The sequence below is a fragment of the Botryllus schlosseri genome, chromosome 10 (assembly GCF_051294905.1).
Source record: "Botryllus schlosseri isolate E-star chromosome 10, Bs_hap1, whole genome shotgun sequence".
Lineage (NCBI taxonomy): Eukaryota > Metazoa > Chordata > Ascidiacea > Stolidobranchia > Styelidae > Botryllus > Botryllus schlosseri.
In genome coordinates, this window is record NC_137245.1 from 10,260,456 (window position 1) to 10,273,114 (window position 12,659).

The following is a 12,659-nucleotide window of genomic DNA, read 5'->3' on the forward strand; positions in this document are numbered from 1 at the left end:
CTTCGAAAATCGATTGACTTGACTTGACTCGAGTCAAAATGTGCAATGACTCGAAATGACTCGTGACTCGAAGGTAGTGACTTGATCCCAACACTGTTCACTAGTGTAATTTTATTCCAGTGGTGCATTCAAGGCCTTCCGAAGAATATACACAGTGCCCAATAACGTGATCTTTTGGATCATGTCGAATCGAATGTTTACCGAAACATAGGGATTAAAATCACGAAAGACTGCTTCTCTTAAAAAAGCCATCACAACTTGCAGTGATCAATACCTGCTCAAATACTTCGTAGTTCTAACAGCACACATGCGATTCTTCCGACTGCTAAATTGGTCCATTCATAGGCAGGATTAACATTGTCAAGTAACAGTGTGTTTTTCCGGTACAGCCTAATAAATAGACGAATTACCCTAATTTGTCCTGACTGAATCGATTTCGCATTTTACTGCGTATTTGTTGCAGATTTATCTATCAATCGCTTCAACACTACGCAACAGTTGCCTTCTAAACCTACACCGCCCCATTTTCTCTCGGCGCTTCCCTACCGCCAAATTTTATAACCAGCACTCCCCAATCGCCCATTTCATGACCGGATCCCCCTTCACGCTCTCGAACGCCGTCAGGGGGCGCTGGCGCCCATTTTAAAAACCAATGTCTTAAATGGATGGTTTCGGGGTTGCCTGATTTCAGAAGTGGTATAAGTACTCGTACATGGTGTTGTAGAGGTGCAATAACGTTGGTATCGTCTGACTCTCAATTGTATAGGACTGTAGCAATAGTGTAATTCATTATGTCCTCCTGTACCATGCTTGCTAGTGATCTTCTCGCCTTTAATGATGGACAGTTACGAGTCATTTTGCTTATCATATCTATTAACTTATCATCACTGGTACCGAATGAAGACGCTGCCAACCTCCGACGTCAAAAACGATATCCCGCCAAATTACAACCTGGAATCTGCAAAATATATTAAAACGGCCATTTTGACATGCGACAGGCCAACGTAACGCATTGGTTATGTGACGAAATAACGGAAACAAATTTGGGCAAAGGCACAGATACACTGGATGTCTTCTCGTGAATATTATCGCAATCATTTCAAAAATCGATCACGCCATTCGACTTTGGGTAGTATAGTCACTGAGGTGTGTTTTCGCAGTTTTTCCAGGGTATTCCGTGAGACGACATCCTTATAAATGTAAAATTCTTGTACATCGCAACAGCGCATAATGTCGGAAAGTTGAGATTCACCATAGCCACGTTCCACAGCAAGCAGTCCGATCTATTTGAAAGAAATCCACGTGAATTCTCCATATTATATTATAGACGGGTTTGGTTTATTTGTAGAGATTTCCTCAATTGCGGAAGCTTGAATTCAGGTCAACCGTACTTTCTGGTACAGAGATCTGCTGTCACATCCATTTCCAGTTGATGAAAGTTGGCGAAATACACCAGTTCATGTGTAAATACATCCTAGACAGGTGTCGGTATATCCCCATGCAGCCTAGAGGCACATGTAAAAAAATCATTTGAATCTTCGTATATCTCACCAACTAACATCGAAGTCAGAGCGCAAGTTTGTACCAGAATGTGTCGATGCTCTGATTTTCACACTATATAATATGCTATGGTGGAAATTAACGGAATGTACGGTTGCCTTTACAGTAGGCCTATGAAAAACGTGTAGTTAACATGTTATAGTATACAATTATAGTCAGGGTCTGAAGTTGGCGTTGGTACGTTGTTCAAGTTTGTAATTTGATTTTCGATCAAAGGACACGCCATATCCGACAGAGATACACTGTTAGCCTAAAAGTGCGGACTACCACCTCTAAATGTGGTAATGTTATCAAAACACTTTCACCACCTGGGATCCTAAAGACTACTCCAAGCTGTTTCGACACCTTCCTATCTTTTCATTGTATCGCAGTTTTGTGGTGTTTTGAAACGATGAAAATATTTTATAAAACGGATTGATTGATTGATATGTCCAAATGCATTGGTCCACTTGACTCAAAATCATCACCCTGAACGGGCATGAAAGCGTAAGTCTGCACTATAAAGTGTCCCCGATCGGGTATGCACCGTAAGCTACGGCATAAATCAGTCTAATATAATCAATTTTCGTTTACAGCAGTCTCGAAATATAAGCAGTGTACTCTACTCTTGCCTTGAACCCGTTTAGCCCAGACGCTAGCGATTCAACGTCGATATCCCACCGGGCCGGAACTGACAGGAACCTTCCTTGCGGAGTTAGAACCAATTCATCAAATTCACAGTCAGCTATCAGATGCCCCAGATCTTTTGGGTGCCGCCACAACAGATCGCTACACATTGTTACCGACATAACCTTTCTCTGTAAAAAGAAACCTTCTTGCCTGTTGCATAAACGTTGGCCTATTCCTTACTTTTTCATTTGTTGCTACACTTCCATTATTTTCAAAAAAGAGTTCGCTACGTCTCAGAGCCCAGATTGTAAGTCGACGAGGCTGTAGAGTGCGGGAAGCATGCAAGTAAGGAAGCGAACTTCTGGTTGGGAAACGGCGTAATATATACCTTGACATCGCTGTGGCTGCCTATCATCGATCGTAAGTCTGGCAGAGTCTCGGATTGCACGTGCCAAGCAAGCGAGACGTCACAATTGTGCGTTATTAATCCTATTTGTCTCCAGTCGTCACCAGAAAGCGGGGTCTGATGCAGTATACGCATTGTTTTTATCTGCAAAATAAGTTAATGCCATTTTTCGACAAGCCGTGAAGTTGTCTGAGACATCAAAAACGTAAAAATTTGATTTCAATCATCATTCCAAAATTAGATTGGCGTGATTCGCAATGAAGCGATTTTCAATCGTATGCCTAATTGCCTATATGCCATGATAGCAAAAACAGGGTTATAATATAGTAGGGTTACCATATTTTGGTGAAGCAAATTCCGGACACTCTTTAGCGCCCACTAGCGGATTTTAAAATGAGGTGTAACACATTGACCGTCCAGATGACGTCACGCTAGCAAAGCATTGCCCATCGACTGTGTACACTATACAGGAATGAAGTGGAACATAGGTCATGAATTGGGCCATCTGTAATGTGAGCTCTGGTGATTGCTACTTGCTAGGGTTTGCAATAGATTCGTCCACGAGCCGGATGAAATCATCTGGCGGGCCGTGTCAGGCCTGTCAGGATTGTGTTTGACAGCGCTGCTATACAGTTGGGTCGGTGCGGCTATCTGTTTATGTGTTTTAATCAGGTCCGAAACAACATTTTTTCTCCCCCCTTCCGCCCAAAAAAGCACTGATCTTGGCCCACCATAGGGTAGTCGATCAATGTAACTTGTTGGGCACTTACTATATGCATTTGACTGTTGAATTTTATGTATGAATTCTGTCAATTATTTTGATTCTTCGATATATTAGGCTACTATAAAATGCACCAGCAGGTTGCACATCCGGTGATTTCCAACCTTTTATGGTCGCGACCTCATTTCCTACTTGAAAATGTTCCGTGGCAAAGCTCAAAACTTGATAAGCTGATTACTAAAAAAAAATCAGCTTGCCGACACTTACTCACGGCCTAGGAAGTTGATTACGTCCAACATCATCACGATCCCCAGATGAAGGCGGACGACCCCAACATTTGGAACCACTGTCTGTGATTGAAGCATCCAATCGGCCTCAACCAACTGTAGGAATACACCGTTAGCTTATAATTGCGATTACAATCAGACTTATTTCAGTAAATGATGGTTATTAATATTTATTCTCATTGCATTTTTTGGCGAGGGTGGTGCCTGGTGCCCATACTAATATCATTATACGTTGCATTATCTCGCGCGCGGCGCGAAGAACAATTTTGAATAGCATAAATCCGCTTGAAAATAATATTGTTTATGTTCATTTACGTAAAACTTTTAAGCCTGCTTCCAGCCTTCAAAATTCCGGACATTTAGCCATATTTTAGAAATTCCTCCCGGACGCAGATTTTTCAGTGAAATTCCGGACATGTCCGGGAAATTCCGGACGTATGGCAACCCTATAATATAGTGACGTTGCATTCTGCAATACGATTCTGTAAACTTGCATGCTTCTACTTATCTACTATAATGCTATAGGCTGTCTACCAGATTTTCGTTTATGCTATTTTTACGCCCGAAGTACGCATATCTTCAAAATTGACTCAGCGCCACAGTAGCTCATTGGTCACACCTGCATTCGAAAACAACGGAATTGCCGAGTCTTGTAGCTGTAAACGCAGGCCATTTTAATTTGGTGTTGAATGTTCAATCAACGTCCTAGTTTCTATGGATTCGATTTCGACCGCCGCACTTAAGGTATACTCACCACACTAAATGACTGCGAGATGTGAAGAAAATATTTTTACCTCGACTGACTTACCTTTAACACACACTTGATGGATGGAATTGTATATAATGGCCCTGAAGTCTGTATATCTATCAAGTCAACAGTTATATGGCAAGGTGACAACAGATTTTTAAATCATTTCACGATAACTTGCCTAGAACGGTTTAGTCTCGATCTTTCGCCTCTATGTAGGCTACAGCTATGGTTTTTGGTCTATTTTCCTGGAAAACGCTTTATGAACTGTTTTTCTCCCTCCACGCAATTTGTTATCGATGTCACAGATATACCAATGGTGACCAGAGAGAAGAAGCAACATAACTGTCGGACAGTTATAATGTGGATAATGAGCACATTCGACATTGCCATTCCGAAATAAGTCACGTGCGATTAAATATTCAAGGTATGCGATCTCTCGACCAAATCTACTTCTTCGAACTATAGTTACTCCTTTACCTTTCAGGCTTTCATTTTTGACTTTGCTTTGAAGAAATTTTGCAATGTCTTGGAAATCCGATTCGGAAAAATGTTTCTACTTCTATCTCTAATTCGCCGACTACTTTAGCAATCTCATACCGTGGTTTCGACATTGGATTGGACTAAAACGCGAATTTGTCGCAAATCCAGTTCAAGCGTGCCGAAGCTCGCCATTTGCAAGCGTTCGACGCGTCCTCCTACTGATTCCAGAGTCTTCGAAACAGTGTCTATATCCGTTTGGAACTGAAAATCAATGAAAATCATTGCAGGTGCGCACTTTATATGGAGCATAAGCAGACAATAATATAAAAATTAATATTTGCACCCATAACAGTTAATGTAAATAAGTACGGGGTGAAATAGCTGCTCATTACCTTGCCTCTCTCCCATTGTTCGTGGGGTACATGGAACAGAACCTATGCATTGCATCATAAAGATGGTTGATCGTAAGGATGGTTGTATGTTGCTAATTCACAGAAACTAGTATGAGCGTGATGTGGTAGCAGAAAGCGCCACAAACCATACTTTACGCTCTAAGCAATGGCGAAATCTGAACAATTCATCATTTCATTTACAGCAAGTTGTGGTGCCGCACCAGTAAATTTTCGTATAGATGTTAGGGGCATCATGCAGTAAGTCAGTCGTTCTCGGTGAGATGCAGACTATAGGATCCGTTCACCTTTGTCCTTTCCTGATGTGGAATTAAGCTAGAGCAATTTGTAGCACTCAGCTGCGATGGCCGAGTGGTTAAGGCGTTGGACTTGAAATCCAATGGGATATTCCCGCGCAGGTTCGAACCCTGCTCGCAGCGTCGTTTTGTATATTTGTTTACAGCTGTCTCAGTTTACTCGCGAAGGATAAACGAGTCCACGTATCACGGGCGTTGCAGCGAAGCATTTCGAAGTTGACTGGAACATTTAGCGTCAGGGAAAAATAAGAGGCTGATGTGGGTGTGCGACTATGACCGCAACATGTCGGTTCGGCTGCTCCCTGTGTTGTTATTGTATCACAATCTCAGGTCCATTGAGCAACATTCCGAGATCGACAAACTTTTGCCGTGGGCACTCCGAAATTGAATCATGTCTCAGAATGCGATCTATACGGTTGGAGCCGGAATATTCGAAAGCGCGAATACATGAAGACTGAAGTCACCTTATTGTTGCGGATTATCTCGAAGTAGCATGTTGAAATCGAAACGTTATCGACTATCTGTCTCCAAAGTTCAAAATTCGTCCAGTCGCCATGGTCTCGCACACTGAGTCTTGCGATCTGGGAAATAGAATCGGTAATGGTTGAAATTAGCCTACGTATTTCGCTATCGACATCTTGATTTGAAGGTTGCAAGTTAGTCTGTTTTCAGAGGTGGCCAAAGTTGTCACGGATGATGCACAAGTACAATAAATAGTCGGCTTATAATGGGGTAAAATTTCACAAAATATCAAGGATGTTCACCAAATTTGGCTCAATTCCAACAAGTGGAACCGGAGTTATTGGCGTCGAAAAATTTGTATTTGAATAATATAGTATTTACGTTGGGCACACCTGTAACAAATAAAATTATGGACTTTGCCACCGTAAATACTATTATATTCAAATCCAAATTTTTCCACGGCAATAACTTCGCTTCCACTGGTTGAAATGGAGCTATATTTGGTGAGCATCGTTTCTATAGACAACCTAACAGTTTAATGGGGTGAACAGAAAATTTTGAATTTATTTATTTATCTTGATATAATAAAAAAACTTCTCTTGTAGTAACTAGTAATGCGGCTACTAGTTGGAATTGAACCAAATTTGGTGTACAGGATTTAATTAGGTAACCTAACAAGTTTATCAAGTATAGCCAGTGCAATTTGATGAAAAAGTCATTTTGAACACCCCTAATGCATATGCACCAAGGCTGTGGAGTCGGTGTTTCATCAGTTTTCACTTGATGGGTCGGAGTCAGGCAAACACACACTGGCTAGATTTGGTGAGAATCCGACTACTTTAACACAGGGTCAAATGTTCTCTACTGTAACTAAAACGTGTCATTGCAGTTAAAGAAGATATTACGTTTTTCACGAAAGCGAGCTTTAATAAACTTATCTCTTCCTGTGAGCAAAATTTCTTTCAATTTAAGAAAATGTTGATTGTTTTACTTGGTAATAAGAGAGAGAGAGAGAGAGAGAGAGAGAGAGAGAGAGAGAGAGAGAGAGAGAGAGAGCGAGAGAGAGAGTCTTTATTTTCATCAAACCAAAATACATAACACACGGCAGTGGTGGTGGTACAGAAAATATGCATGCACAGTATTCGGTATTAGATAGGAATGATCGATAAGACCGTGAAGGTCATCTATAGTCTGATCACACCAGCATCAAACAGGTACACTTGACTCTGAACTAAGACCGAAACAAACACATAAATCTCCGAGTAGTTGAAAGAAATATTAGAGTAGGAGTTCTGCTTAGAAAATATTATCGTCCAAGCTGGAGTCGGTCGTGAAGTAAGACGATTACATAGCCCTAGACTAAACCTACTTGATTAGTTTGGAAAAGTATAGGTAATTCGTTAATGGCCACATTCGGCTGTTTTACAGTCTCTAGTCAACGAATATGCCGGACACATTGTTCGTGCTGTTTGCAGTAGCCCTTGCACTTACCTTAATTCCCGAGCCTCTCATTCGCGATGCAAATATGCTCAAAAAAGTATCGTCGACCCCACAAAACGTCAGCGAAAGAGAAGGGATGTCTGAGAGGTTTTTCACAGCAGAACAGAAAGCATTCGTTGTCGCCGGTGTGAAAACTAAATTTGCTAAGTCGAGATTTCGTGTGAATTCGGCGATGTGGCCCATCATGTCAGCTTCGTGCAAAGCGCAGATGATGTGAAATTTTTGTGCCGACGTAAGTTGGGACGAGTACTGATTTTTCAAATGTTGCATCAAATATTCGGATTTCGCTTCCCTTTCATCTGAATCAAAACGCAAAGTTGAACAGCACATTGAGCGGATTCGTGTATGCCAAATCGGTACTAACGTTGCTGCAAAGCCTTCTTGTCTAGTATTTTCTTCGTACGATCATTGTTTAATATTCCACACGCAAAAATTCGTACTATCGACCAATTTTCTTTTCCGAATTCCTCATCCACAGTTTTCTTAAACTGATCAAAATCCATTTCCGCAACATACAAAGTCGCTAGTACCTCCTTCAATACTTTATGCAGGAACATATAACTGATTACGTCATCATTCACGTGTACTCGTCTCAGAATATGTAACCCATACGTTTCTTTGGTCAGAGTCAAGATACTTTCGTGTTGAATTCCGAAGTCTGCGAGATATTCTGGCGAGAATACTTCCCTTCCCTCCAGTACACTGTTAAACGCAATTTGCTTGACATTGATAGTAAGATCGTCGCATATGTCTCGGAATAGTATTCCTATGATTGCGCACAACAGTTCTGAAACATACTCTGGTTCAGTCTCCCGAAATTCCTTCGCGGTCTCAGTGTATAATATCAGACACAACGGATTAAGCCACATGTAACGAGTGGATGAAGTACACATTGTATGCCAATCTGCATTGGCGTCATCGAGTAGAATTCTGCGATATATATCTGCCGAGTCGACTGCGCTGAATCCCACCAGGCCGGCGACGTACTTGGGACGTAGATCCCATGGCAAGGCAGTCACGGAATATTGCCTTGAAGCAACTGTAATCGGAACATCATACAACACGCGTCCAGATAGGATATTGCCGAATATTGCAGCGGTACTGGTTTTGGTCCATTCATCGGCACTGTGGTCTTCAATCGGATTCCAGCCGGCCTCATCAAGCCCATCGAAGAATACGATTATTTCTACTTTTTTGTCCACAATTGCTTGCACGCCGCACCGCGCTTCTTCGGGTGTTATCCCAGTGACGGATTGGTTGAAAATACACTCAGCGAGGGTGACATCGTTAAGGTGCGGGATATCTCTAACATTCATGAGAAAAACGGCATGGTATGCGTCGTTGTTATTGCTGGGGCGGAAATCCTTCATGAATTTGTCGCGTAGCGTTTTCAGCTTACCCTTTTTTAAATAGCCATTTGCCAGAAGAAAATATCTTGCCATTCGTGCCAACAAAACAGATTTACCGCTGCCAGGTTCTCCCACGAGAGCTTTCGCTTTGGGACGAGCTATCTGGACGATATCCAAATACTCTCGAAGGGTCGTAATTTTACCACATTTCGGGCGGAGAAGGGGGATTATTCCATCTTGTGAATCGTCTACCTTGCTGTACAAATTGATTCCCACCTTTATTTGCGGGTTGAACTCCTTCTTTTGTAGAAATTGCTTGTGAAATCCTGCGTTGCTTTGAATGGTTTTCCACGTATACTCGTTTACCTTCTTCGTGAACTTCCTCAATAGGTGTTTTTCTAAATACAAAATATGCGTTTCGAATGTACGCGTGCATGAGTGGTGTCGTACTGCTCGTTGGAATCGTTGGAATTTCATGATGATCAGATATCAATTGAAGACTCCTATGCTTGCCAAATGAGATATGCTTCGTGGAAAATTATTGTACCGATAAGTATAGTCTAGTACACTAATCTGATATTAACGTCCCCATTTTGTCACTAATTCCTTCAATGGCAGGGATTTCATGGCATTAATATGAATATTATTGCACAAGGAGAAATGGTGGACACTGTCAGTCTAATTCTGATTTACCACGAATTCCTAAAATACCCACAACTAACTGGTTTGGACTTTTAAAACTCATATCTGTGAATTAATGTGACATCTTGTGTCAATATGAAAATCGAGACTTTCCGTTTTTAGTTAATTGCATGTAACCAGACGCGTAAAAACTTGAGGTTGAATAAAACGGGTGAAAAGATATTGTACCCGTTGAACTAATTGGTTGCGCTCTAAACTTAACGGGAGCGAGCGATACGGACGTTGAAACACGGCGATTCAGTACGGTACCCCATGTTGATCAAAAAGAGTCATAACCAAAATGAAACTATGACAAGAATGTAGTTCAACGGAGTTCAGTATAAGAGCATCAAAATGACATTAATTACGAAGAATGAAAACAGGTGACCTACCTTTGGGGCCAAGTCTTTCTGCCATATCAGAAAAGTCTCTTGTGCTTCCGATATCTCCGAATTAGTAATAGTTATCGCCTGATTTCGCGCATCTATTGATGTTCACGACAAATACAGAATGAGATGTAACATTTATTCGTAGAAACATTCTCACATCTATCGCAAAATAATGATATCTCATGAAAACGGAATTTACAAGTTCGTCAAATCCGTGGTGACCGGCGACTGCCTCGCAATAATATACTTAATATATACCTGTTAATTTCGTGAGTTGCGAGCAAGAGATATATCATTTCTAGGATAGTGTAAACACTATCACAAACGTCTGCATATTTAGCCCATAGCTAAATAAAGCGTATCTATTACTGCAATTTGTTGTCTCCGAAGCAGGGCTTTGGAGCCGGAGCCGGAATAAGGAGCCTCGGAGCCGTGTATTTTCAACGGAGTCGGGGCTGGAGCCGGAGCTCTAAATAACATTCTGATGGAGCCGGAGCTGGGGCTAGAGCCTGTTGTTTGAAAAGTAGCTCCGGCTCCGATGTATTTTATAAGATGCTATGCTAATACTTTTGACTGAATTCGCTAAATTTTACGGTAATCGTTCAATATATTAGAAATTGCTGCTTTTCTGGCGCCACAATTTTCAAACTAAGCATGTTCAGACTATTCATATATAACGCGATCACTATGTATTTCACAAAATGGGGCTGGTGCTCATGTGATCTGAGCAAATTAACTGATGAGTAATTAGTACGGCAAGTTTTTGTTGCAGTAAAATCGCGAGGAATTAAGTTGCAGTAAAAAGTTGCATTTAAAAAATCTGTGGAATTATTAGGGTATAAAATACTCGAAAGGTTCCGTTGTATAACCTCGTTCCTGCAGAGCTGTCAAATTTTTTACCTCACCATTTAACGATCTGACGAAACCGTCAAATTTACCCTTTTCCCGACTCAAAGTAAGAAAATTACGCAATGCGGGAATAACTTTCCCCCAAAAGCCAAACAGGATAGCGATACCCCCCAAGTCGAATAACACACCCCAAACGTCATAAATCTGCAAACCTGACCCAGGGCATTAGAGAAAAACTATCCCCTGGCGACTTTAAAAAAATCAATAGCCTGAAAAACGTGAACCTGTGAAAATGTAATTTTCGGCGGTCTCGCCTGGGCGTTCGTGAAATGGGAAACTATTTCAAATTTCAACAACAAATTTTAAAAAGCGATCTATTTTCAAATTGTTCGGGCACCGTCGTGCTTGGCAGGGGTAGTTGAACTTCTTGCTTACAAACCATTGTGTCACAGACAACAGTGATATGCAGCTAAATCATCATATATCTCTTTGTTATGCAATCAAAGGCAATAGAACCACACTAGAAATAGTTTATAGCATGTTTTTAAATCACTCCTTTACATCTGTACGCAATATTTGATAGAAGTTGCAGTAAAAATTGGCATAAGAAATAGTGAAAAGTTGCAAAATGTTCCATTATAAAATCCTTCGAAACAGCTTAAAACATCATAGTACATAGATTCTGAGTATCTAGGACGCTGTCGAAAGCTGTAAAAAAAGTTGCAAAAGTTGCAAAAACTTGACCTAGTATTTAGACAGTGGTTCTCAAAGTGTGGTACGTGTACCACAGTCCACAGTGGTACACGAGAGCTTCTTAGGTGGTACGCGAAGAGTGCTGTGAGCAATGTGGTACCTCAGATTGGCGGGCTTCTGCATCAGAAACAGTTACAATTATCTCATTAAATCGTGCTTTCTTGCTCTCCGTTGGTGTTGCGGTACAGTACTAACAGGAATAACCAACAAACACCGGTACATTCAAGTAAGATAAGTAATTCATGTGGTGCGACCTGTAGTGAAAAACAAGTTGGTGGAACGCCGTGTGGTAAAAAAAAATTAGTTGTGCGCGATGGGGAAAAGTTTGAGAAACACTGAATTAAATGAAGCGACGCCCGAGGACAGGCGTGACCTTCATGCACTTGCACATGTCGATTTGGATGCGCGCACGCAGAGATACCGTACACGCCGTCTACTCTCTGAATTGGACGAGCAAATAATGCCCGTTCCTTAGTGATAGATTTTTAATCATACGGCGAAATTCAACAGTGTGTTATTGTGTGTGCCTGCGAGTTGGAATTCAATCCAGGGCATGATCGTGTATTGCTGTAAGGATCTGCGAACGTAAATAGAGAAACGCATCCCAGAACGCCGTTATAGTCCGGGAACAATTTTCGCGATGCGAGCTAGTCACTTCGATGCCCGAACCTCATGCTGTTTGATATAATAATACATAGGAATTAGTGATTGAATGTGAGATTTCCCGCATGTAATCATCGGTTTTGTGCATTTATTCTTGTCTGCTTGAAACAGTCGTAGTCCTGAATTGTCTTGCAATGAGCCTGTATAGTTTAATTCGTTACTGACACGGTACACTGCACACCAGGTTCTCAGTGGCACTAGTTCTGCATTTATTTGGTTCTTTTGAAGGAAAACTTTCTATATTTCAGTAAACTTGATCGACACCAGACGAGCGCATCAATATCGAATTTCAACCCATTGAGTATTTGGTAGAAAGCGAATTTCTGGTCACGACCAGAGATGGGCGGATTCCCAAATTTCGGGATCCGAATCTATCCGGATCCGGCTGGAAATGTGAGATTCGGAGTCCGGCTGTTGAAGGTCCAGCTTGGAATCCGAAAAAATCCTGCCATAACAATGCTAATTAATCATATTGCAGCAAAAAATCCGGCTA

At 41.4% G+C, this 12,659-nt stretch overlaps 3 protein-coding genes and 1 non-coding gene across 5 annotated transcripts in view; 3 read left to right on the forward strand and 1 right to left on the reverse strand.

Annotated features, from left to right (window-relative positions):
- The window catches only part of LOC145449116 (ciliary microtubule inner protein 2C-like), a 231,067-nt gene that overhangs the window by 162,591 nt on the left and 55,817 nt on the right, over positions 1 to 12,659 (forward strand). The window lies entirely within an intron of this gene.
- The window catches only part of LOC145449112 (F-box only protein 28-like), a 187,760-nt gene that overhangs the window by 38,293 nt on the left and 136,808 nt on the right, over positions 1 to 12,659 (forward strand). The gene's annotated exons all lie outside the window — the stretch shown is intronic.
- LOC145449093 (uncharacterized) lies at positions 856 to 10,576 on the reverse strand. Its single transcript, XM_080327565.1, has 9 exons — positions 9,905 to 10,576; positions 7,847 to 9,229; positions 7,474 to 7,781; positions 5,985 to 6,101; positions 4,932 to 5,075; positions 2,558 to 2,719; positions 2,410 to 2,490; positions 2,172 to 2,357; positions 856 to 1,283 (listed from the first exon to the last, which is right to left on the reverse strand). Exons 1-9 carry the CDS (start codon positions 9,927 to 9,929, stop codon positions 1,095 to 1,097), a joined length of 2,595 nt encoding a protein of 864 aa, XP_080183691.1. The 5' UTR covers positions 9,930 to 10,576; the 3' UTR covers positions 856 to 1,094.
- Positions 5,562 to 5,643, forward strand: Trnas-uga (transfer RNA serine (anticodon UGA)). The gene has a single exon. It is a non-coding gene; the product is annotated as a tRNA-Ser (tRNA).

Bases quoted from the DNA above. Each gene is read 5' to 3' on its own strand.
- LOC145449093 (XM_080327565.1), bottom strand. From the start codon at position 9,929: ATGGCAGAAAGACTTGGCCCCAAAG. The intron at 6,102-7,473 runs GTAAGTGCAAGG...TCTATTTCCCAG, and splicing joins TGAGAGGCTCGGGAATTAAG to ATCGCAAGACTCAGTGTGCG. The intron at 5,076-5,984 runs GTGACTTCAGTC...ATTGATTTTCAG, and splicing joins AGATAATCCGCAACAATAAG to TTCCAAACGGATATAGACAC.